This window comes from Triticum urartu, chromosome 2A (genome assembly GCF_056163025.1).
Source record: "Triticum urartu cultivar PI428250 chromosome 2A, HENAU_Tu73, whole genome shotgun sequence".
Lineage (NCBI taxonomy): Eukaryota > Viridiplantae > Streptophyta > Magnoliopsida > Poales > Poaceae > Triticum > Triticum urartu.
Window position 1 is genome coordinate 5241569 of NC_141874.1, and position 26097 is coordinate 5267665.

General features: G+C 43.6%; 3 protein-coding genes and 1 pseudogene across 3 annotated transcripts; 2 read left to right on the forward strand and 2 right to left on the reverse strand.

Annotated features, from left to right (window-relative positions):
* Nucleotides 1-5145: 5145 nt before the first annotated feature.
* Nucleotides 5146-6697, forward strand: LOC147982724 (uncharacterized; annotated as a pseudogene).
* Nucleotides 6698-10063: 3366 nt separating this feature from the next.
* Nucleotides 10064-12399, reverse strand: LOC147982725 (uncharacterized). The gene is made up of 2 exons (XM_087539331.1): nucleotides 11624-12399; nucleotides 10064-11524 (listed from the first exon to the last, which is right to left on the reverse strand). Exon 2 carries the CDS (start codon nucleotides 10778-10780, stop codon nucleotides 10064-10066), a length of 717 nt encoding a protein of 238 aa, XP_087395457.1. The 5' UTR covers nucleotides 10781-11524; nucleotides 11624-12399.
* Nucleotides 12400-17678: 5279 nt separating this feature from the next.
* On the forward strand, nucleotides 17679-23107 carry LOC125535003 (FMN-linked oxidoreductases superfamily protein). Its single transcript, XM_048698061.2, has 10 exons — nucleotides 17679-17967; nucleotides 18885-19001; nucleotides 19083-19301; nucleotides 19856-20111; nucleotides 20211-20470; nucleotides 20646-20918; nucleotides 20995-21276; nucleotides 22161-22281; nucleotides 22434-22603; nucleotides 22702-23107. The coding sequence occupies exons 1-10, from the start codon at nucleotides 17743-17745 to the stop codon at nucleotides 22798-22800; spliced, it is 2022 nt and encodes a 673-aa protein (XP_048554018.2). The 5' UTR covers nucleotides 17679-17742; the 3' UTR covers nucleotides 22801-23107.
* An 855-nt stretch (nucleotides 23108-23962) lies between these two features.
* Nucleotides 23963-25849, reverse strand: PIN1AT (peptidylprolyl cis/trans isomerase, NIMA-interacting 1). The gene is made up of 2 exons (XM_048698060.2): nucleotides 25496-25849; nucleotides 23963-24404 (listed from the first exon to the last, which is right to left on the reverse strand). The coding sequence occupies exons 1-2, from the start codon at nucleotides 25734-25736 to the stop codon at nucleotides 24280-24282; spliced, it is 366 nt and encodes a 121-aa protein (XP_048554017.1). The 5' UTR covers nucleotides 25737-25849; the 3' UTR covers nucleotides 23963-24279.
* Nucleotides 25850-26097: the final 248 nt, after the last annotated feature.

Below are 26097 nucleotides of genomic sequence, written 5' to 3' on the forward strand. Positions count from 1 at the left end.
ATGTCAGCGAGAATCTTTTGGATTTTTCAAACTTTAAAATGTTTTATATCTTAAATGACAAATCCGATTGAAAATCAGTTTTCATCATTAAATCCATCGGGATGAGTACTTCAAAATTAGATTCCATATCGATATATTTCGATGATATTTTTTAGCAGTCAAAAGTTGTCATGTCTATTGTACGTAAATTGCCTTGTTGTTTACACTTAATTTGTCATGACATGTTTCAACTATTTTTTCTACGTTTAAAGTAAATTTTGGCATGGTTCATAATTAAAAAGTAATATGTTGTCAATCACTTTAAAAATGCATGGTCGCGGACTCAAACTTGCCATGAACCAGAAACAAAAATTGTCAACGTGAATTACTTAAATTTTTCATGATATATGCACAAAAATTCTCCATGGTTCATACAAAAAATAATTTATATGGTAAAAATACTAGAAATGCCATGGTCAAAATACTAAAATTGCCATGATTTATAAACTAAAATTGCCATAATGACTTACTAAAAATTGTCATGAGCCATGAATTAAATTTGCCATTGTTAATTACTAAAAATTTCCTTGGTCAATTAATAAAATTTGTCATGATAAGTAGTTGAAATACAATGATAGCTTTAAATCTAGAAGAAAAAAATAGATGAAACATATCATGGCAACTTTAGTGTAAACACTATGTCACCTTGAGTGTAACATCATGGCAACTTTTGGTCCAAAAAAAGGTCATAGAAACATATAAATATAGGATCTAGTTTTGAAGATCTCCTCAAGACGGATTTAATGATGAAAACAGATTTTTAATCGGATTTTTTATTTAAAAATAAAATATTTTTAAGTCCAAAAAAATAAAAACATTCCGTTGATGTCATCTATTTGATTTTTTGGCGGGGTGATGTCATCTATTTGATGTAGTAAGATGGATAGTAATGGGGCGTTTGGACCATATTGCTTCTTGCCACATGTGTGGCACTTATAATTGAGAGAATTCCTTATTTGGCCCATTCTTAAAATTTGCTTCCCTTTTTGGCCCAAAAAACTTTTTTCTTTCCTTTTTGACACATAAACTTTATTTGTTTCCTATGTGACACTTTCGTCAGTTTTGGCTAGTAATGGCGTTAAGTCTGGCCTAAAAAGACTATTTTACCCCTAGTGTTGATTGTGACCAGATTATTAATAAACGAAAAAAAGTTATATGATTACTCAAAAAAATATTGTGGGGGACTAATAATATGGATGATTTCCCACAATTTTTTTATGGATGATAAATTAGACTGAGTTGGGTTTGCGCCTCAATTTGCTGCACACGTTTTATGCCACGTGTGTTTTGACGAGAATAGCATTGTGACGTGTGTTACAGAATAACTGATTGCAATTTGCAAGAAGCAGGAGTACAAGCTTCTGATTACTTCTGTCCCCATCAAGTCATTCCAAAACAATGTCTCCATCACTACCCATATACACACGAATCAATAGGATAGTTACGGGAGTAAAATCGAATCGATCCGATCGATTAAGAGTTAGCTTCTACCGGTCGTGTACGCACTCGTGACGCGCCGGCTAGACGTGCGTGCACAGTGCACTGTTCCAGGCAAAATCAATGGAGGTGCTAGCTAGCATACTTCTTGTGCTAGCTTTGCAAGTACGTGCGTGAGCAACTGGGTGATTTGGTCTAGCGTTTTAAAAGCCAACTGCAGGTCGCGGGCGTGGTGAGGAGCAGAGGAGGAGAAAGAGGCTAGCGTCAGGACTCTAGAACCGGATGCATGTCATGCCGGGCTCCCGCGGATCAAGCTGCAATGCGACTAGTTGGGCGGTGGTGGATATGAATATCCAACATGTAACACTTACATTCATTCATATTCACGCTCCTTCTATTCCCTTTCTTGGCGACATACTATCACCAGGGGTAAAATTGTCTTTGTACATGCTATTTAACATCGCTGGATGGAAAAATGGATGAAAGTGTCCAATAAAGAACAAAATGAAGTTTAAGTGTCAAAAAGGAAAGAAAGAAGTTTTTTGGGCCAAAAAGAGAAGCAAAATTTAAGAAAGAGCCAAATAAGGAATTCTCTCCTTATAATTTGGGTTATGTTTTGGCCGTCAAACTATCTGTTGATGCACGGTTTAGTTCAGGCGTTCTCAATTAAATTTATTGAATCTATAATAATATGCCATTCTCGAACCTTCATAAGACAGCTCCATGTACTCCTTGTTGCCAAGTTTCCTCGTGCCACCATCAACAATCACCTTATCGGCTAGGCCTAGATCACGAAACAATAATGTCTTGTGACTACGGCCTATTATCTTCTTAAAAGCATTGGCTTCTTTAGCCGTCAAACCAACCTTATCTATTTCTTCATCCGGGCCTTCATCCTCCGAGTCCCACGCATAGGACCTACTGTATAGAATCTCATCGTCCATGTCCTCTTCCATGCAATTTGTCTCAACATCACCAACATAATGGTCATGAAGATAAGCCTCCAATTCATCACCCTCAAACTCACCACCATCCATGTGCAAGTCTTCATTATCAACTTGGTCATTCCCGCCGGGGCTCAAACATTGGGTCATTGGAGGTTGGCTCATTGTTGTGTCATGCACATCCGGAGTGACATGTGTTGAATCTCGAACCGGGCTTCTAACATCATATGAAGATGCACACCAATTCAAATCAATGTGCAGCCGAGCACGAACGACCTTTGTGGCAAATAACTCAAATGATTTATCTTGTGAGGCCAACACACTCTCTTTATATGCTTCCCAATGAAACTCGGAGTCAAGAGGCATTATCTTCCAACGAATATGTTGCCCATACCCAACATTATACCTTCCGATTAAGTCTACTCCATCGCTTTCTTCCATCCAATTTAACCTTCTTCGAAGCTCAACCAAAACCTCCTCAAGGCTAGGACTTGTGGGAAAAACCATCACTACCGGCTTCTTCTTCGGGTCACCATACTCCGCGTCTCTCTTCTCAAAGGAGACAAAGTCCACATGATGCACATTGACGATCCTCGTCATCTAGAATCATAAACAACAAAATGTATCAACAAAAATAGCAAAATTGGATGACCTAGGGTTTCCCCAAATCCCCACAATGTGGAGATTTCAACCAACAAAAAGAGGAGGAATGATGGAGAATACCTTGAGGGGTCGAAGGGAAGGATAAATCACCGATTTGGAGCTCCGATCCACGAAATTTTGTGGGCATTAGGTAGGGGATTGAGTGGGGCGGCCGGGGTGGAGAAGGGGGAAAGTGAGGGTATGTGGAGGGGAAAACAGGGGAGACTCTGTTTTGTTCACGCAAGGGACATGGCGCCCTGAGCAGGGGCGTCATGACCATCAGCACGGCGCCCTGGCCTGGGGCGCCATGGTGGCATGCCCTGCCAACGTGGCAAGTAAGCGCTGATCAGTCTGGCGCCCTTGACTGAGGCGTTATGCTGTCTAGCATGGCGCCCCGGATGTGGGTGTCATGCGTGTAGGGCCATTTTATGAAATATTTTTAAAAGAGGGTTATTTTGTGCTGAACTTCGGCCAAAGGGCCAGTTTTGTGATATTTCACTCACGCCACGCCGTGCAAGTCGGCGGCGTGGTGCAGGTGGGCGGAGACCTCGAGGAGCAGGTCGGGCGGCAGACGCGTCCAAGGGCTGGCCGTGGGCGCCGACCACACCATCGATCGGATATAGGGAACGAAACCACAGATCGTATGTACGTATATGATCATGTAGAGAAATTTCTACTGATTCCTTCCAAGCTCCGACACTAGACTCCGAGTCCTTGACTCCGTGTAGTCCTCGGGTAGCATACGCGCGTGCGGGTCGAATCTATCGATCTCTCTTTTTCTCTTTCTCTACAACTACGTTTCTTCTCTATTCATGTTTCAAGCTAGGATCCGTTTCCATCCATCCATCAGAAAAACGACAGGACAAAAGACAAAACATCTGCGAAATGCGGCCAAAATAGAGGTTCCGGCACTCACCTAGACGCAGCTCTCCGGGCGTCAGAAGACTGTCACATCTTGCACATCCTGCAGGTGAAAATGGAGTTCTACCCTGCCTAGCGCATTATTTTCTATTATGTTTGTTTCTAAATCATTCTTTGCTACTGACGGGTGGGCCCCATGTGTAAGTATGGAGAGTGGGCCAGCTAGCGTCCAGTGTTCAACAGAGAGTTAACGCTAATGACGGAAATTGTACTGAAACGTACCCAAAATGCAAGTTGTAGGACCAATTTGTGTCATTTTTTAAGTTTTTGTATGAATTTATACATCGAGCACAAGTATATGTATCAAAAGTGTAATTAACGCGTGGTTGGATGGTTAGCGGGACTGTGGTATCCTTAGTTCCAAAGGTGACTTCGTAAATTTCAAGATGATATATCGGCTCAGTCTTTCGGAGGCGTTCATAGGGGTAGAGTGTGTGTGTATGCGTTCGTAGGGGTGAGCGTATGCGCGTGTATATGAGCGCTTGTGTCTGTACTGATGTTCAAAAAAAGTGTAATTAACTCAAAAACCAATGTGAAGGGATGGTGGTGGGAGGTGAGACGAAACAAAACCTTGGAGACAAAGCTACAAATCCCTTTTAGGAGTAGGGATTTTATTATCTGAAGTAACTTATACTTATTATAAATAGCTTCCAAAAAATTATTAAGGAGTGACAAAATTTGTGTTCTTGTAACAATGGCAATAATGTTTTCCTCCCTTGATCTCGCATGAACCTCTGGCACATCGGTTCTTGCACCATGAGTCGCACAGCTTATCCTCAGGTGGAATGCACTGTTAGAGTCCTATCCTACGACGGCTACAGTTCACCTTGGCGTGCACGTCCAGCTACCACGGAATCGATAGTTTCCATATTAGTCTTGATGTATTTGTAAACAAACTCTGTAATCTCTTGTGATATGTATATATATACGAGAGGCTGAACCATGGCTGGCATTGAGCCGCCCGGTACTTTCATTATTACATGGTATCAGGCAGTCGATCCTCTCCCTCTAAACAATAGTAGCCGCCGCCTTCTGCCCTAGTCGCTGCCGCCGTCTGCCTCTATTCCTCGCTGCAGCAGCCGCTTCTGCCCTAGTCGCTGCAGTCTCCCTCTGTTCCTAACCGCTGTAGCTGCGACTTCGCTCCTCAGTCCTTCGCACCACCATGGCCTCCGCCGACGAACTCAAGAAGCTTGAGGAGGAACTTAAAAATCGCGAGTCCATCCTCCGGACACGCGAGGAAGAACTTCAGCGCCAAGCCGAAGAACGGGGGAAGGCCGTCGTCCCTCCTGCAGCCTCCACGTACCCCGCCTCCATCAAGACGTTCGTCCCCATCACGCTTGATCTTCAGGACTCCAACTATGCCAAGTGGCGTGAGCTGTTCCTCGTCGCTCTCGGCCGCTACGGCCTCTCGGCTCATGTTCTCTCCGAGACTACCCCATTGGATACCTCCCCCGCCTCCGATTGGGGCCGCGATGACTTCACCGTCCTCTCATGGATATATGGTCGATCTCTCTTGAGCTTTTCGGCATCATCATGGCACCAGGCTCCACCGCCAAGCAAGTTTGGGACGCCATCGCCAATCTGTTCTGAGACAACAAGAAGAGTCGTGCTCTGGCTCTTGACGCAGAATTCCGCAACACTGCTCAAGGGGACATGACGATCTCCGAATATTGTGCCAAGCTCAAGTCCCTCTCTGACGCCCTCACCGATGTCGGTCAGTCGGTCACCGACGAGACTCTCGTGCTCACCTTGCTTCGCGGGCTGAACGAACAGTACTTCCATCTACGTTCGTTCTTGCCGTTCCAAGTGCCTTTTCCATCCTTTCTCCAGACTCGCTCCACGCTCGTTCTCGAGGAAGCCCAGAAGAAGACGGATGCCAAGAATTCCTCCTCCACCGCTCTATGGGCCAGCGGCAACAGTGTGCTTCCCGGTGCAGGCGGCGAGCGTGCTCCACCACTTAACGATGGCCGCAACTTCTCTCATGATCGCCGCAGCCCTGGACCTCTACCTTCTGGTGGTCGCGGGGGCAGCAACAGTGGCCGCGGACGCGGCCGTCGTGGGCGTGGTCGGCGTGACTCTCCCTGGATGTACAACCCGTGGACCGGGCAGCCGACGCGTCTTCATCTCCAACAACAAACGTCGTCACCGCATCATCAACCACAAGCGTCGCCGCCTGCTTGGCCGCCTTGCTCCTGGTGTGCTCCTGCTCCTGCTCATGGGGTGCTCGGTCCTCGCCCTACATCACCTTCTCCACAAGCCTATACTGCATACGGTCATGCGGCTCCTTCTGGCTACAACATGAGCAACCCTGCAGCAAATTCCAACAGCTTCCGTCAGCATGTCGACCCAGCTCTCATCACCGCGCTCAACAATATGCAGCTCCCTGGCAACCAGGAGTGGTACATGGACTCTGGTGCATCCTCCCATATGGCATCTGACCCTGGTATACTCTCTACTTTCATCCCTTCTAATGCTCACACAGTCACTGTTGGTAACGGTGCATCTCTCCCTATATCTCACATCGGTTCTCACACTCTACCCACCCTGTCTAACCCTCTCTACTTAAATCATGTCCTTGTTGTTCCTCACATCATCAAAAATCTTCTATCTGTTCGTAAACTTACAACTGACAATTATGTTTCCATCGAATTTGATCCGTGGGTTTTTTCTGTGAAGGCACTTCCTACTCGGACCGAGATTCTTCGATGCAATAGCTCAGGACCCCTCTACTCCGTCTGTCCACCTCCACCCGCCGAAGCCCACATCATCACCGTCTCCCCCGACCTCTGGCATCGTCGTTTGGGTCATCCCGGCAGTCACACCATGAAGCGTCTTCGCCACCACCAGGATATTTTGTCTCCTAAAGTTATCCCGTCTCTTTGTCATGCCTGTCAACTTGGACGACACGTTAGATTACCTTTCTATCCATCCAAATCGTATAGTGTCAAACCTTTTGAATTACTACATTGTGATCTTTGGACTTCTCCTGTACCCAGTACATCTGGTTTTTTATATTATCTTGTCGTAGTGGATGATTACACTCATTATTTTTGGACGTTTCCTTTTCGTAAAAAATCTGATGTCTATGCCACGTTTCTCACTTTTCATGCCTATGCCCGCACTCAATTTGATCTACCCATTATGTCCGTTCAATGTGACAATGGTCGGGAATTTGATAACACGAAGGTTGATTCTTTCTGTGCCTCCCATGGTATTCTCTTTCGTTTTTCATGTCCATATACCTCTCAACAAAACGGCAAGGCCGAACGAGCAATTCGCACCAACAATGTCATTCGCACTCTCCTCATTCAAGCGTCTCTCCCACCATCCTTTTGGGCTGAAGCACTTCACACAGCCACCTTTCTCATCAATATTCACCCCACTTCTTCAAAGAAATTCCTCACGCCATATACCCTACTTTTCGGCTCTCCACCTCCATATGCCAGCCTTCGTGTCTTCGGTTGCTTATGCTATCCAAACACTACATCCACCTCTGCTAACAAACTCTCTCCACGATCGACTAGATGTGTCTTTCTTGGCTACCCTTCATGACACAAAGGTTATCGTTGCTTTGATCTTACCACCCGTCGTATTATTATCTCTCGTCATGTAGTTTTCGACGAGTCTACCTTTCCCTACGAACCAGCCCCAGCACCCTCTCCACCATGTTGCACCGAAATCTTTGATCCACCCGTAGATCAACCCGCTATGCATGCGCCCACTCCACCCGAACCAACTATGCATGTGCCCGCTACATCTGCACCCACTATGCATGCACCCACTTCACCCCAACCTACTATGCATGCGCCCACTAACCCAACATCTCCCATACATGACCTGGGTTCCCCATCATCTCCACCGGGACCACCCAGTCCGCCCGCGCCTGTGACCTCTCCGCCTACTCCCGCCCCACCTCCTCCTCCGGCACCTACCCACCGTACACGTTCCACTACCGGTTGTCTTCCCCCACCCATCGATCGCTTAAACCTCTCGGCCATAGCCTCTTTGCCTCTTCCACATAACTATCTTATCGCCTTACGCGATCCAAATTGGCGCCAAGCCATGCAAGAGGAGTTTGATGCCCTTATACTTAATAACACTTGGACCTTGGTCCCTCCACCACCTGGAGCAAATATTGTGAGCGGGAAGTGGATCTTCCGTCACAAATACAATGCCGATGGCTCACTCTCTCGTCACAAAGCTCGTTGGGTCATTCGTGGTTTCTCTCAACAACAGGGGGTTGATTTTGATGAAACGTTTAGCCCTGTCGTCAAACCAGCGACCATTCGCATAGTTCTTTCTCTAGCCATAACACAGTCTTGGCCTATCCATCAACTTGACGTCAAAAATGCCTTTCTTCATGGTCATATTGATGAGGTTGTTTATAGTCAACAACCCTCCAGTTTTGTTGATCCTCGTCATCCCACTCATGTTTGTCGTCTCCTCAAATCTTTATATGGTCTTAAACAGGCACCTCGTGCCTGGTTCCAACGCTTTGCATCCTTTGCTCGTTCCATAGGTTTTGTCGAATCTAAATCGGATGCTTCTCTATTTATTTTTCAGCAAGGTACTTCCATGGCATATCTTCTTCTCTATGTCGATGATATCATTCTCACAGCTTCCTCCTTATCTTTTCTTACTACTATAACTAGCTCCATGGCGTGCGAGTTCGCCATGAAGGATCTTGGTCCACTTCATCACTTTCTTGGTATTTCAGTCACCCGTTCTTCTACTGGTCTGCATCTTTCTCAACGGCAATATATTCTTGATATTTTATCTCGTGCTGGCATGCGCGACTGTCACCCAGTAACTACTCCTATTGACACTAAAGCCAAACTCCCTTCTTCTCTTGGTTCTTCGGTCCATGATCCCTCTCTCTATCGTAGCCTAGCCGGTGCACTTCAATATGCCACTCTAACTCGACCTGATATTGCTTATGCTGTCCAGCAAGTTTGTTTCCATATGTATGACCCTCGTGAACCTCACTTCTCTCTCATCAAACGTATCCTTCGCTATCTGAATGGCACCCTTGACCATGGTCTCACGTTACACAATACTTCTTCACACTCACTTACCGCATACTCAGATGCCGATTGGGCTGGATGTCCGGACACACGTCGCTCCACTTCCGAATTTTGCATGTATCTTGGAGAAAATCTCATCTCTTGGTCCTCACGTCGACACACAACGGTCTCTCGTTCTAGCACAGAGGCTGAATACAGAGTTGTTGCTGCGGCTGTTGCAGAGTCTTGCTGGGTTCGTCAATTATTACAGGAGCTTCACAGGCCAATCTCGAGTGCTACTATCGTATATTGTGACAACGTTAGTGCTGTCTACTTATCCGCTAACCCGATTCAACACCGCCGGACCAAACACATCGAGCTTGACATTCATTTTGTTCGGGAGAAAGTAGCACTTGGAGCTGTTCGCGTTTTACATGTTCCATCAACCTTGCAATTTGCAGACATATTCACTAAAGGTTTGCCAACAGCTCTTTTCCAAGAATTTCGCTCCAGTCTTCAGGTCACTACCATTCCCGGTTCAGACTGCGGGGGCGTGTTAGAGTCCTATCCTACGACGGCTACAGCTCACCTTGGCGTGCACGTCCAACTACCACCGAATCGATAGTTTCCATATTAGTCTCGATGTATTTGTAAACAAACTCTGTAATCTCCTGTGATATGTATATATATACGAGGGGCTGAACCGTGGCTGGCATTGAGCCGCCCGGCAGTGGCGGAGCCAGCAAATTGCTAAAGCCCGGGCACGCCGTAAGCTAAAATTTACTTTTGTCTATCAGACACAATAAGTATCATATATTTGGATAAATGTCATGTGCAATATACACACTAATTTTTTATAGATCATAGAAGTAAATAAAAACATGAATACAATACCAAATAACTCTCCAAACACTAGTCACACAACCTAACCTTTCGACACCTCGACGACAATAGTCCAATCTCCAATGTTCATCCTTGTGCACACAAGAGAATCTACAAGATAAAACACATTAATAATTTATATAATTTTCATTGAAATTAAACACATTAGATAGAATGGAGCGTACCAGTAATATGCTAATTGGACCTGGGCAATTGCCCTTTCTGATACTTCATGGCTTGAAACCGTTTAATAATAACATCATCATCAAGTCCTTTAAAAATCTCCCGCTCGGTGTAGCAAATCATCAAGTCATTAAACCATGTATCATTCATCTTGCTGCGCAATTTAGATTTGATAATCTTCATTGCCGAGAAAGCTATTTCGACCGATGCCGTTGAGACTGGCAATAACAAAGCCAACTCTATGATTCTGTACACCAGTGGGAAAACCAAATGTTTCTCAGTTTCAACCATCGTTGTAGCTAAACTTTCAATATCTTTACAAGAAGAAAAGGCCTCATGCCTTCGTACATGAAGAATGTAAGTCTGAAGTTCGTCTCTTATGATTGCACGATCACCACTAGAGAAATCTCCATGATAAACTTCAGTTAAGCTAGCAAGCTTGTCAACATCAAACTTGGAGAAGGAATTTTTTGGATGAAGGCATGAGAAGGCCACTATTATATTTGAAGATGCTTCATTAAAGTGATGATTCATCTCAGTGCATATCTTGTCAATGGCAACATAGAAGATCTCAACTCGATAGAAATGAAGATTGGTGTAAGTCACACCATCAAGCCTTGAACGACCTCGGACCGGTATTCTTTCATTCATATCAGGCACCGGAATACCTTTGGTGACACAAAAGTGTTGGACTTCATCGAACAAGCTTTCCCAACCACTTCCTCTCATAGAGGCGACCGAGCTTTGACATCACCAACTAGTTCAATGGCATTAACAATGTTTATATCTTTTCTCTGCAAGACTTGTGAGAGTTCATTTGTGATAGCAAGCAACTTTATCATAAGATGCAATACGAAAGCAAATTTGAAACTCTCCATTATCTCTATCAAACCCGCCGCTTGAGACGGTCCGCGCCCTTCATCATTGACCTCACGAAGCACATATATGACCGACTTCCACATTTGACTCAAACGAAGCAAAGTTGTATGGTGTGAACCCCATCTAGTATCCCCGGGTCTTGCTAAATTTGTTTCTTGGTTCAAACCTCTTCCACTAAATATCTCACCGCTCTCAAGCTGATCTAAGATATTTTGATGACGTTCCTCCCTCGGTGAATCCCTTCTCTTGCAAGATACAGTAGTTGTGCTCACAATTAAGGAGACATATTCAAACAAATCATGAATAGAGGAGCAACAACTAGCGACCGAGACAACCACCAATTGTAAACGATGTGCAAAGCAATGCACATAAAAGGCATAAGGGTTCTCGTCAAGAATTTTCTTTTGCAAACCATTAAATTCACCTCTCATATTTGAAGCTCCATCATATCCTTGCCCTCGTAGACTATGAATGGATAACTTATGATGATCAAGAATGTCAACAAGAGCTACCTTTAGTGCCTCTGATGTAGTCTCACTGACATGGTACAGAGAGAGAAATCGTTCCACGGCCTTCCCTTTATCATTGACATACCTACATCAAGATTTTTGTAACAAGGTTAAATAAAAGTAGAAAACAACTATGAAATAACAATTAAAATGAATAATAAACCACTACTAACCTCAACATCACGCCATTTGCTCTTTGACAGATATATCACGTGACTCATCGATAAGCACAGAGAATTTCTTATCACCAATTTCTCTCATGATTGCTTTGGTGACCTCTTCTGCGCAACACTTTGCAAGATCTTTTTGAATTTCAGCAGCAAGCATCTTGCAGTTTCTACTACCATGGTCAAAAGCATGCCTCACTTTCTCATCTCTAGCTTTATGCCAATCTACCATCTCACGGAAGTTACCCTTGTTCAGTGAAGTTGAACTTTCATCATGGCCACGAAAAGCCAAGCCTTGAGCAATGAGATATCTTGCACAACCCAGAGAAGTGTGCAACCGAATTTTGTAAAGTACTTCAGACTCCTTGGTTGACCTAGCAAAGTTACTAGACACGCTTTGCCTTTGATTACGAAAATCATCATAATGCAATCTTGCCTTGTTGTGCGCACTATTTACCCCACCAACATGAGCAGGCAATGCCTGATATGCATGCTTCCAATCCCTGAATCCTTTTTTGGTGAAGACATCATAACCAAAATGTGTACTACTTCCTGGTTGCTTAAAAAGAAAGCAATAGAAATAAAATGCAGCTTGCTCGGACACACTATATTCTAACCAATCATAATTCTTATACCAATTTTTAGAAAATGCACGGTTCTTGCTACCAATTTTTTTGCGATCAAATTTGACAGTTGGTCAGGTTGGACCCTTCAATATGTATGCTCTTCTCATCTGATCTTGAATATTCGGATGATAATCAGCAATTTGTTGCCTATGAGCGGGATCACACACAATTTCAGCCAGATTAAACTCATCATCGTCCTCGTCCTCAAAATTCACCTCATCATCATCATCGTCGTCATCATCCAGCATTTCCTGCTCAATCCAGTTCTGAACCTCATCTATCACGTCATCACCATGTTCATGAACATCACTTGGTTGTGGGTCTTGTGGCGGTTCCACTTGTGAATTTCTTCTAGTGTCAACAAAAAATCTGCTCAATTCTGAAATTTTAACGAGCATAATTAGAGTCCGCAAGCAATCCAATGCACAACTTCTTAAATTACAAATATAACTCACCTAGGTGTCGCTTGCCTCTAGCCCTAATTGTTGGCAGTCTGCTACTGGATGCCTCTTGAACAGGTTGAGTGTTCGCTAGTGTCGACGGTGAAGACCCAACGTCCGATCCAGCCGGAGTTGAATTCCCACTGGTGGTACCGGACGATTCGCCGCCTTGGCGCCCCCGCTTATGCTTCGATCTTGACCGTTGCCCACCGGAGCCAGAGCCGAGGCCCGGCCGCGCGTCATCTCTAATCCTTTTCTAATCTTGTCGTCCGACATTGATCTGGCTGCTGGCGGCAGTCTACCTCACGCCATCGCCGCCTTGGAGGCGCAGCTGCGCAGCAGATGGTAGGACACGACTAGGTCTCGCGTTCCTGCGTACGCAGACGAACAAGCGACTTGTCGATAGATCGATCGATTCTTCTTCAGTGCGTGGATTGATCGAGCAAACAAGGCCTATTGGCTGTTGTGGCCCATCTGATTGCTTAGCTGATATGAGTAAGGCCCAAACTGCAGAAAACGCCCGGACTGGCCCAGTTAGAGAAGTTTACGTATTTTCCATCGTTTTTTCGTGTTTCTGAGCGTTTTTAGGCATGCGATGGCTAGGAAAGATCGCTATAGTTGAGAACACCTACGGGATCGAGCCCGGGCACGTGCCCAGGGTGCCCGTACGGTGAATCCGCCACTGCCGCCCGGTACTTTCATTATTACATGCACGAGTCATGCTCACCCCATGAATGGAAATATTCATTGCATCTTGGTATTAATGTTGCAGGTGCTGCCCAAGCAAAAACGAAGGGGCATATATGAAGAAAAGTTTATCAAATTACCTTCAAATTTTAACAAATAAGGTTTCACAAATAAAATGCTTAGAAATTAAACGTTGTCGGCGTCTTTCTAGATAAAATACATGACAACATCTAGTGAATATATCATGCAAACCAAACAAAAGTATTCTTGAAATTCCATCATCATCATCATCATAAAGCTTGTGTAATTACGAAGAGGCCGGTAAAACAAGTGAGTGTAACTCTACCTGCCGAGACTATCATGCATGAAAGAAGAAGAAAGGCAACTAAACTGCTGGCACTGGCCATATTGTTCTTGTAGGATAACAATCTCTTCGAGTGTGCGCGGTGTTCTTGTAGGCAACTTGGTAGTCTGGTGTTCAAGTTTGAATTTTTTTTGATATATTTTTACTGCGTGGGTGCGTACTAACCTGCTCATATTTATAACCTGGGATACCTGCTATTTTTAGAATCAATTAATTGCTACAGGCGCTAATTTTGCAATGCACGTCGTGATCAGGTATGATATCAATTACTGCTATATGTTAATATGCGCCAATTATGTGGTTGGGGTCGACAGGTGTGATATTATTACGTGCTAAACATATCGGACGCTCAACATTGAACATGAAACGTGGCACTTCCGGCAAGCTTGGGCGGGCAGTGGCAGACCAAAAATAACTTTTTACCATGGGATGGACATTGACGAGGCTTGACGTTGATACGCGTGTGGCCACGGGGTAAGGCAATCTTCAAGGCGGACCCTCAAACCCCTCGTATCCGTCCGGACTGCGCTGTCTGGACACAGTTTGTCATCCAACGCGGGCTTTCATCGGTCCGTCGAGCGGAATGTACATTTTCAGCAGATCCGAAATAAACGTGGAAGGCTTTGTGAAAGTGCAGACATTCACATAATGAACCAAAAGTCGCCACGTACCCTCTTCTCTCCATCCAGATGACGGAAGGCGGGTGCTGCTACTATTTAGGTTTGGCGGAAGGTGATTAGGCGTTTGGCTGCTGATCACTTTGTTTCACTATTTTTTTTCTTCAAATGATACTGGTTCCACCAAAAGTCGTCATGAACCAAAAGCCGTCATGTAAAAGCTAACTAGATTGGTTCCGCCAAATGCCCAAATAGAACTAATCACGCGGTGCTTTGGCGGAAGCAAGCAAATAGAAGCAATAGAATGTAGCTAGCGACGTTGACGGAAGCTTGCTTTCCGTCAAATAAGAATTATGTTTGGACGATGAACCAACATGTGGTTGGATGGTTAGGTGGATAATGGCGTCTTCAGTTCACCAGGGTTCAAATATTAATATTCATATTTATCTTGGATTTATTTCAGGATTTTTCGACGAAACACGTTCAGTGTGAGGAGACGTTCTCGTCGACTACGAGACGCCTACAATAACTTCGTAAAATCTTAAGAGACAAATACCTTGTCCGTTTGCGGTTCAGCGTGGGAGAAGATGAAGCGGGCCCATGTCCAAACGGTCTTTTAAAAAATTACATTTTTCATTTTTCTTTTCCTTTTCCTTTTCGTTTTTTTCTACTTTACATAATTTGAGATTTCAAAAAAGTTTCAAACAATTTAAAAATGAGAATTTTGAAATAAATGTTTGTGGATTCAAAAAATGCTCGCGATTTTATGAAAAAAATGTTTGCTTATTCGAAAAATATTCAAAATTTTGGAAGCAAATGTTCTGGAAATCAAACCATGTTCATGATTAATATAAAAAGTTCATGTATTAAAAATATTAATGAAACTGAAAAAATTGCCAATTAAAAAAATCATGAATGAAAAAATATCCTAAAAATTCAAAAACTTATTGTGACTTAGATAGTTTATTCATTCATGAAATGTTCGTTGATTCAAAAAATGATCAGGCATTTCAAAAAATATTTGTTAAATCAAAAAAATGTTCCTGAATTTCAAAAGTTGTTTCACCAATTTCCAAAACAATCTTTGTCCATTTCATAAATGGTTGCCAATTCAAGAAAATTGTTAAAAAATATATTTGCAAATAGTATAAAATTTTCATGAATTCAAAAAATGTTCTTGTTTTAGAAAATGTGTGAAAATTTGTCAAAGTGTTCATGAATTTGAAAAATGTTCACGAGTTTAATTCGGATGTAACTTTTCGAGTAGATGATTTTTCATATAAAATACTTTTTAATCCGAGTTCGTATGCAAAAGTTATGCCCATTTTACTAAATTCCAGAAAGATTTTGCAAATAAAGTCGAAATTCATATTTGTAAATTTTTCCAACAACTAGACCACATATCACGTGGGAAACTTCTTTTCTTTTATTTTTTTGACATTTCCATCATTTTTTTATTTTTTAAAAAACTGAAAAGGCGGTCCCAAGGGAGGTGCATTTGGTCAAAGTTAGTAATGGCACACTTTGTGTAGGTGCGCCATTACTAAGTTTGACATAGTAATGGCGCACTGCACTTTGCATAGGTGCGCCATTACTAAGTTTGATCAAGGCTTGACTCAGTCATACACATAGTAATGATGCACTTTGTACAGGTGTGCCATTACTATCCCCTAGTGCGCCATTGCTAACAATTTTTTAAATTTTTTTTTAAAATTAGTAATGGCACACCACACAGCAGATACGCCATTAGTAATATGTCAATAATGGCGTACTTGTATCTGGTGCACCACTGCTATATAGCAGTGGCGCACCACATACATGGTGCGCCATTAATGTCCATATTAGTTATATCCGTTTTTCTAGTAGTGGAACGATTGCCACGCGTCTAGGATTTTCTCGTTTCTCATCGGGGGTGCCGTCGATCTGCCTCATCTCCTGTGGCCTTAGGGCCATGAAGATGCGGTGGATTCCGGCCCTTGCCGGTGAGAGGACACTTGCTTCATTTTTAGGTATTCTTTGGAGTCTGCTTAAGGTTTGTGTCCTGCTCAGGAAGTCGAGGCGACGATGCCTTCCTGAAGATAGAATACGGTTCTCCCCGTCTAACCTCCATCCTGGCGATGCGTCACGCATTTTCAGAGGGCGTGTGGAGGTGTGTCTCCGAGGGATCTTACGGGATTCGGTCGGTGTTTGTCTTTTGGTGAATCCACATGGATTCAGTCTTTATTTGTCTGTGTTCATGTGTCTGTGGATTGGATCCTTCCGATATATGCTTATATTCATCGGAGACGGTCGATGTAATGGTGTGCTGGCTCTTTGAGGCCTTAACACGACGACTTTCTGGTTGTCTACCACAACAAGGCTTGTTCGGCTCCTGTGACGGAGCGGCAATGATGGCGACGTGCCTTCGTCTCGCTCCGATGAGTGTAATGATCTACGGATATGGTTGTAACTTTTATTCCTTTTGATGTTCTTGGTACTATCATGATATTTGATGAATAAATAGGAAGTTTTTCCCTGAAAAAAAAGTTGAACATACCATGACCCTCACTCACATAACTAATCAGGTCCATGAGTAACATTTGGTTTCAAGTTAATAGCTACTAAGAAAATATATTATTGTATACGGACTTTCTCTCATTTTCCCCTTGGCAAACTCTCCCTCCAGAGTTCACCCGTGATCCCATTGCGCCTCCTTTCTGCCCGCCACTTCGGCAACCGGTGGTGGGGATTGGAATCCTGATGCATCTGCTCCAGTTAATAGCTTAGATTAGGTTTTTTTAGTCCTCGCCAGTGCGGCACTCAGGTATGCTTCTTATTTGAGTTTTCCTTTCGGGTTCCGATTCTCCTTGAGTTCATCTGTCTAAACTTAGTCGACAAAGCTCCAGATTAGATTCATGTAGTCTCCTTGGGGCAGTGTGGTTATGGTTTCTCGTCATGTGGCGAAATTTGGCATCTGGTGCTTCATATCTATGTAAGGGTTCAACAACGATGACTGCGGCTCCAGGGCGCTGGTCCTAAAAGGCGCGTGCACGAAGACTTCCAGGACGGACAAGGTCAAGCCGACTTCGGCAGGGGGCGACAACAAAGACGTGTCGACGGCTCATTCTGGTGTTAATAGTGGTCATTCGGTGGTCTTGAAATCTCGATGTAATTTTTTATTGATATGCTTTGTATTTCGGGTGTTCTTATGTGTGTGTATATTATTGCCATTCAAAAGATGTACAATTTCTACTAAAAATTATATCCAGCATTGGCCCTTCGCTTTATGTAAATTGCCATCCCAAAATGGGTTTTACTGCGAAAAAGCCCCCACCGCATAAAACCCTCGGCGCAGCCTCCTGTATCACGCGCAGGCTGTAGCTCCACTCCCCTCGCCGCCGCCGCCGCCGCCACGCAGCTGCCATGGCCGACGACCGGCCGGAGCCCTGCCCCGTCGCCGCGGACCCGTCTCCCCCTCCGCCCCCCACGCCGGAGGAGCTGGTGGCCCGCGGCGTCGCCCCCGTCAAGCCCGCCTTCCTCCGCCCGGCCCCCGTCCGCGACGCCCCCAGCGAGGACGGCGGCAGGGCCAGCGGCGCCGTCCCCCTCGAGAAGAAGTCCAAGCGCCAGTTCAGGCGCGACCGCAAGCAGGTAACGACTGTGGTGCACTCAAGGTGCTCGCGGCAATGCCCCACAGACAGCGTAGTCCGTAGTGTTGTGAAGCAGCGCGTGCCAGGTGCTTGTGGTAATGCCTGTGCGTAGTTGCCTTGTAGTCGGACGGCGTTTCGGTCGTGGCGTATCCGTTTCATGAAAAAATGATGATATGTGCCTGCGCAAAGTGTGAACTGGACAACATGTGTTGATGAATTCAGGCTAAATAGTTTTAGAAATTGGTCGTGAGCCTCCCTTGACAAGATTTGTTTTTTCCTGGACACTAATGGCTAGTAAGTACATAAGTTGTGAGCAAGAATCGCACACTGAATGAATACAAATGTGTGGATTAAAAAATTTCACTGGCCTTTATGAATGCATGCTCTGTTTCATTGATTATAGTATACGAAAGAAGCAGGCCTGTGGCTACTGATTTCTCTCTGATGCAAGTACACGTTTATGGATACATATAATATGTACTTGAGTAATTGTTACTTTTTTTATTCCTGTGTGGCCAAAATGTCTTTTTGGTGTCTGTCAACAATTTTTGGTACCTAAGTTCAAAGCAACTTTACACTCATTATGTTCCATCTAATGCTTGGTTGTAGTAATGATGTAAACTGGCCTGCTTTGATTTTCAATGACAATTCGGGGCTACTTTACTAATGGGATATATGAATTATTATCTACCATCTTCGTTGCAAAACCACCTCTGAACTACCCCTGTTGCATGCCTGCATCTCCCATCACTTATTATCTACAGGAGTATTACCATCTTCCCCTATGCGCTCTGATCATAAATATCTGCTTGCTTCGTAGTGCCCCATGAACATGGCAGACCTTTGTGTATTTGTTATGCAGGCAACATATACTACAAACTGTTGGTCGTCATCTTAATTTGGGTGCAACTTATGCAGGAACAGGAGTCGGTATTGCGTCTTTGTGTGGCAGTTGCCAAAAGTGGAAATGTGGACGCTTGCAAATTTGGTGCTTCTTGCCGTTTCACCCATGACATAGATGCTTATTTGGCTCAGGTATTGTTTTATTGGCCACTCTTGATTTGGTCTTCTCCCTGAACCTATAACTCATAACTGATCTCTTTGTTACTTTCGCAGAAACCAGCTGACCTTGAAGGAACATGTCCATTCACTGTTCTGGGGCAGCCATGTCCGTATGGACTAACTTGCAGATTTTCTGGTACACACAAAGATAACCATGCACCTTCTGAAAGTCATGAGATAAACACTTTGAGTAAAGATGTTCAAAAGCTCTTATGGAAAACCAAATATAAATTTCCCAGGGCCAGTGAGCAGATCAAACATCTTGGTCTTAAGGTACATAATTTAAATTTCTTGAATTCTATTGTCTATCAGGTCTGGCTTTTACACTTGTTATCATGGACACAGAGTGCATGATTTATGTTTATTGGAGCACATTGCATTTTACGGGTTAAAATATTTATATTTAATGGTTACCGGTTATCACCTGCTAGGTGACAATGGCTAATACATATAGTAGTCGTAGCCCTAATTTTAGCAATATTGGAATTTCTCTGCCTAGTGATTTTACTGCATCTCCAAATGTAGATCATAGTGGTCCTCTCATACTTCTTAAATACATAGAAGAGATGTATGTTCTTAGCACTGGCAGTTACTATGTGCCTGATACTGATATGGGTATAAGATCCTCAAAATGCTTGTCAACACATGGCTATTGAAATTTATTATGTCATATACCACTTTTTATTTTGATTATAAGTTATTGTTATGAAGTTTCTGATGCAACATAGGGGTTGGTGCAGAATCTGTTGTTTTAGGATCTATTCTGTGAAGTTCTGTCACATGATAATACTTTCATTTAGTCTCAATCGGTGTGTTTCATAATGCAGGAAGTCATCAAGATTAAAGCAAGTGCATTAGCTGAAGATCGGAGCGCTGATCATGATAATCCAGATGTATCGTGTGAACTGAATGGTGACGAAAAAACTGAATCTTCTTGCAGTACTGCTGTGAATGTGGAACATGATTCCAGTTTGTGCGAAGAAATGGATAAATTGGGGGGAGAACCTTTGGATGGTGACTCTGTTGCAAGGGCAGCAAAGAAGTCAAAGATTGAAGTTGTTGAAATTAACAAAGAAGGAGCTGGTAATTTTGTTTCTGGATTTAAGAGCCATTCTTTTAAGTGCTCCTGTTGCTCATAGTATGGTTTCATTTATTAACCTTTTCACTAACATTATGGGTTAGGTACTCATGACACTAAGCTGGAGCCTGAAGATCCTAATTTAGTTAATGGATTGGAAGTGCCCTCAAATATCCCAAGCTCTTGCAGAGTTGACCTAGTCGCAACACCTCATTTACGTGAAAGGAAGATAATAGATTTTCGGGAGAAGCTGTACCTTGCTCCCTTGACCACTGTGGGGAATCTTCCTTTCCGGAGGCTGTGCAAAACATTGGGAGCTGACATTACTTGTGGAGAAATGGCCATGTGCACAAATCTTATGCAGGTTAGAAAACAAAGTACCTTCCTGGTCTGTTCCATCGTCATATGTGACATATGCCATTTTCGTGTCTTTTGAGTGGAGTTAATTTCTTACATCCATTACAAATGGTGCCAAGGTTAACGAATTATCATCTGTTTATTCCTTGTGATGTCATTTCATATGGATATGTTTCATGTAGGGGCAAGCTTCAGAGTGGGCTTTGCTGCGAAGACATTCATCAGAGGATTTGTTTGGGGTGCAAATCTGTGGAGCTTTTCCAGATACAGTGGCACGGACAATTGAACTTGTGGATAACGAGTGTTCGTTTGACTTCGTTGACATAAATATGGGCTGCCCAATCGATTTAGTTGTCAATAAGGGTGCTGGGTCCTCGTTGCTTAACAAACCTATGAGGATTAAGAGTATTGTTCAAGCATCATCTGCCGTTACTAAAAGACCTCTAACTGTTAAGGTAATTCAACAACACACATATTAAAATAGAGTAGCAGAATTCTTGTGCTCACCTTTTCTTTGTTTCTTGATTCTAGGTAAGAACAGCTTTCTTTGAAGGCAGGAACCGTGCTGATTCTTTAGTTTCAGACATTTATGACTGGGGTGCTTCAGCCATAACAATACATGGTCGATCGCGGCAACAACGCTACAGCAAAAATGCCGATTGGGACTATATTAACCAGTGTGCACAGAAGGCCCCTGATGACTTGCATGTCATTGGAAATGGTGATATATTCTCCTTTACCGACTGGAACAGGCATGTTTCTGGCAGCTCCAAAATTTCCACTTGCATGATTGCTCGAGGTGCGCTTGTCAAGGTTAGTATGCACAGCAGTTTACATGATTTAAGTTGTTATATATTATGAGAAAAAAACAAATGGTTCCGAGTATTTTGGGATAGCATGATAGCGAAACCACATTTTAGCTTGGAATTGTGCAGTTCTATATCAGTGAATTATGCTCCAGTGTTTAGTCTTGAAATTTTTTCGACCAAACTTTCAATTTTCGTCTGCCATAAGAATAAGTGCTATTCATCGTTGCAAAACATTGGATATTTGTGACACTGTTTAATGCTCCCCATGTGTCTTTGTATTTTGTGTGAATGGTACTCCTTGTACTTATAACCATTCTAGAATTGAAATAACTATTTTGCATGTCTTCTGCTTTGCCTCAACTGCAGCATATAAACTGTTATTTTCACATTTGTTCCTCTTCTATGAATGTCTCGCCTATCCCTCTTCTTAATCTTAAATATAAAAAATTCAGATGCCAATTATTCGTAGCTGCCAAATGGTTGATGACTGCATCCATATTGTTTACGTAGTTAGTGGACGGTCTTTATAATGCATACTTCACATTGAATTGATACCTGGTAGGCAAGGTAAACTGTAGCATGTAATCGGTACTAATTTAGGAGGATACATGCAAACTCGGTATTACTTGAATGCTCTCAGGTCCTAACATTTTTTGTAATGATTTTACTAGCTTAATTAATAACCTCTCTGCATATCTGTACTAGATGAGATGTTTGAATGATCAGTCTAATAATAGTGCCTGATCACCATTGAAACAACCTATACGTCGATTTTTCAAACATAATGTAGCACATAGTTGGCAGAAAATGTCTATATGTGCCTGCACTTTATGGGTTATTGTATTAAATCGTGTTGGTGCTCATGCATGCCGTTTTGATGCTTGGCAGCCTTGGATATTTACTGAGATAAAAGAACAAAGGGACTGGGATATCACATCTGGCGAGAGATTGAATATTCTGAAAGATTTTACTCGTTTCGGTCTCGAACACTGGGGCTCTGACACCAAAGGTGAGTCCACCCTTCTCTGAGAGTACGTAGGAATTATGAGATTTTCTTTGCCATATTTTCACAGGGAGTTGTATCGGCCCATCGTTTAAACTTACAAATTGTCTTGCAAATAATTATGTACGTTCTCAACTTATAGTTCAATGTGTTTCCAGGTGTGGAGACAACACGCCATTTCCTGCTAGAATGGCTGAGCTACACGTGCCGGTACATCCCGGTCGGGCTGCTGGACGTCGTCCCGCAGCAGCTGAATTGGAGGCCTCCAAGCTACTGCGGCCGCGACGACCTCGAGACCCTGATGGCCTCCGACTCAGCAGCCGACTGGGTAAGCCAGCTGCCCTCCTCTTTCTCCATCCGGTTGTCTGATGAACGTACTTGTGACATGATTGGGAAGCTGATGTACCTCCTCTATGCAATACGCAGGTGAGGATCTCGGAGCTGCTGCTCGGCAAAGTCCCGGAAGGGTTCACCTTCGCGCCCAAGCACAAGTCTAACTCATACGACCGCGCTGAGAACGGCTAAAAGACTGCCGCGTGATGGTTATTCGGCAGTTTATATGATGCTGAATAAGATCACGTCTCTTCTCAGTTAGTTTGAAACTCAGCCAGGGCTCCATGTTGCCTGCCTCATAATGGTTATTCAGCAGTGTGGAGCAACATCATGATGCTGTTGCATATTTTTCTTCTTCTTCTGAATGATGGTTGCTTTTTATTTGAAGAATGCAGGATCCTGCTTTTTATTTGAAGAATGCAGGATCCTGCTAATTGCAAGCCATAACAGTTCTGTGTACAACCAAGCATATTAATTTAAGTTATTGGTTGCTCAGTTATATGGTTTAATTCTCTCATCAGTGAGAATATGGCCCCTCTCTCTCTCAAACGGTCAACACAGACCTGTGACGATTTGGATGGTTTCGTGCAAAATTACGAGGAATGTATTCCCAAATTACTTTCATATCTGAAGATGACCCGTTACTAGTTGCGCGTGCGTCGCAAAGGGGCATACATATTTTTGGTGAGTTAGCCCATGATTTACTGGACGTGGATTTGGTGAACATGGTTCCATGCACATCCCTTATGAATAATAAATTCAAAAAAATACTAGAAAAATCAAAAGAATCTGAATATTTTTTTGTAACATACATAGTCAACCAATATACTCACGTATGAAGTTTCACAAAGAAATGACAGCCGTGCTATTCTGGATAAAAATGTCAAAATCAAAGTTATATTAAAAAAACATTGTTTGATGAATAGTATGGTCTCAATTGTATTTTCTTCACTAAGAATACCACAGGCATCAATACTTCACATATAGTGCAGGTTTTTCCCTTGTATTTTTTTCAAATATCTATTCATGTGGGTGCACATGGAACCATGTTCCTTTGTATTTTTGATGATTTACCTGCACATATAGTGTGATTGTGTAAAAATAATAATTACTAGTAAACCCTTGTACCTACCCATACAGTGTGATTGTGTTAAAAATGATTTTATACTATACCCTTATTTGGTAAGCGTTTACTTGGTTTACCAAAGAAAACATAATTTTATTTGGGAAGTCAATATGAGGTACAATGGATGCAGTTTTCAGGAAAAAAATGGTGTAAAAAATCATAAATGAAAGGGAAAAAAAATCAATACGGAGAAAGGGAGGGAGAGGGGGGCATGTAAGATTGGCCGAATGAAGAACAAAACCTTACTATAAGTAGGAGAGATTTCATGGTGCATACAACATTCATTTGAAATGATTTATCACAAATGGAATGATGAACAGAAAACATCTCCTGATCAAGACATCATAAGCTCAAACATTGACCTGTGATGTAAGTATGTATCAACCAGCTCAAATGGCCGTAGCAAAACGGTTAGACGATACAAGACATTTTCTTCATTCAAGTTTCAGGCTGCCGGAATGAGAAGAGCCGCAGGCCCTGGAAGAAGGAAAAGGGCTAAATAACATCAGGTTGTTGTGATGGTGACGGCGTGGGCTTCATTCTCCTTATGCGGTACGCAGGATGATGTGAACCCCGCTCTCGGTGTCGATGATGTCGCTGATCTCCCCCACCTTGAGAGCGTACGTGGCGTCCTCGAAGGGCTTCTGCATCTGCCTCCTCCCAAAGGTGCCTATCAAGGATCCATAGCAACATAACGGTTACCAAGGCGCAGTTGTGGTTGAACGTCAAGAGGTGCAATCAGCAAGAATTCCATGAATGAACATCATTGATGTGTTTCCACAGAGATTGGATTATTAATTGAGCGGATAAAATGTAACAATCAATAGCATCATGGTTGCAGCACCATGGTGGCGACTCTTCACCCTAATCAGCAAGAGCACAAACTTCGCGAAAGAGATGCGCACTGATCCAAAAGTCTGACAACACAACAAGGCAAGGTTCTGCGATAACTGCTGTCAAACTTGCAAGTACAGAACAACTTCTGCTTCACGCTTCTTCCTTCAAACTAGGCAACATGGCAATCTTAGCTTCAGGTTTTCTTTAAATATCGTAAGGAAACCCAAGCTCTCTTCTTGAAAGCCTAACCTCACATTCGTCATTCAGAATGGGAACAAAAACGAGCGAAGGAAGGAATTGAAATAAATAGGCATGTACAAGCAAATGTAAGAGATCACAACTAATACCACGAAACAATTCTGGCCAACTTATTTCTCACAGATCCAACGAAAAGCACGTGCTAGGACAACCAATTGAATATTTAGTATTCTTGTTTTAAAGACAAGTTAGTACAATCTTAAAAAAATGTTTATGCACTTTCAAGTGAAGCCTATCCATGATCCTCTTAACTTAGACCAAGCAATCACTGCTTCCTACTACGAAATAGCATCACTTCCCTACGCAGTATGACACACATGATTAGTTGGTGGATCCAGGAAGGGATGCCATGAAAGCACGCTAGCCGATCGATCCGCCTATCTCCGCATAAAAATCAGATTCCTACTCAGAATTCGGCCTCCTGGGATCTAATGTTAACCCCATAAAAAGCAGTCCTATTGATTCATGAATCATGCTGATAGTACATCCTAAATACTGTAGTACATTCCTGACCCCTGCCCATGTTAGGAAATAACCGAGCACCGAATCGCCGGATCGACAGCTCGGAGAAACCCTAAATCGTAGTAACGGCCACGCATCCAAATCTAGCCGGAGCGGGGCGGGGGGCGGGGGAGGCGGCGCATCGCGTCGTGCGCACGCACGTACCTAGGTCGCCGCCGCGGCGGGCGGAGGAGCAGTCGGAGTGCTGCGCGGCGAGGTCAGCGAAGGAGCCGCGGCCGGCGAGGATCTGGGCGCGGAGCTCGCCGAGGCGCGCGGCGGCGTCGGCGCGCGTGGTGGCGGAGATGACCCGGCCCTCGGGGTCCTTCCACGACGCCTTGCGCCGGGACCCCTCGTGCTTGATCAGGATGTGCGACGCCCGCACCGTCTCCTCCCCCGTCGCCGCCATCTCTCCTTTCCTCCGCCGCTCGCCGGTCCGGTCGCTTCGGTGGGTGGCTCCGTCCGGTGCAGGCAGACAAAGAGAAAAGCGGAGATCTTTTTCCGAGTTCCTCTGATTGGTTTCTGTGGGCGGAACCTAGTAGGGAAAGCAGAGCACGAGGCGTATTACGAAAGTGCGCCTTTAGACCTAGTAACATCACGATTCCACGACGTCGTACATTGCTTGATTTTTTTTAGAAAAAAACTTATAATCTACCCCCTCCGTCCTAAAATGAAATAGCGTTTCTCACATTACACTAATGTAAAAAAACGCTCTTATATTTCGAGACAGATGAAGTATTCATCAAACATCATGACAGTATAAAAAAACA

Excerpts from the sequence above, each read along its gene's own strand:
- LOC147982725 (XM_087539331.1), bottom strand. The coding sequence starts at position 10,780 with ATGAGAGGAAGTGGTTGGGAAAGCTTGTTCGATGAAGTCCAACACTTT.
- LOC125535003 (XM_048698061.2), top strand. The coding sequence starts at position 17,743 with ATGGCCGACGACCGGCCGGAGCCCTGCCCCGTCGCCGCGGACCCGTCT. Across the intron at positions 20,471-20,645 it reads TGTGCACAAATCTTATGCAG|GGGCAAGCTTCAGAGTGGGC; the intron begins GTTAGAAAACAA and ends TGTTTCATGTAG. Across the intron at positions 22,604-22,701 it reads CCGACTCAGCAGCCGACTGG|GTGAGGATCTCGGAGCTGCT; the intron begins GTAAGCCAGCTG and ends TGCAATACGCAG.
- PIN1AT (XM_048698060.2), bottom strand. The coding sequence starts at position 25,736 with ATGGCGGCGACGGGGGAGGAGACGGTGCGGGCGTCGCACATCCTGATC. Across the intron at positions 24,405-25,495 it reads CCGCCGCGGCGGCGACCTAG|GCACCTTTGGGAGGAGGCAG; the intron begins GTACGTGCGTGC and ends GATCCTTGATAG.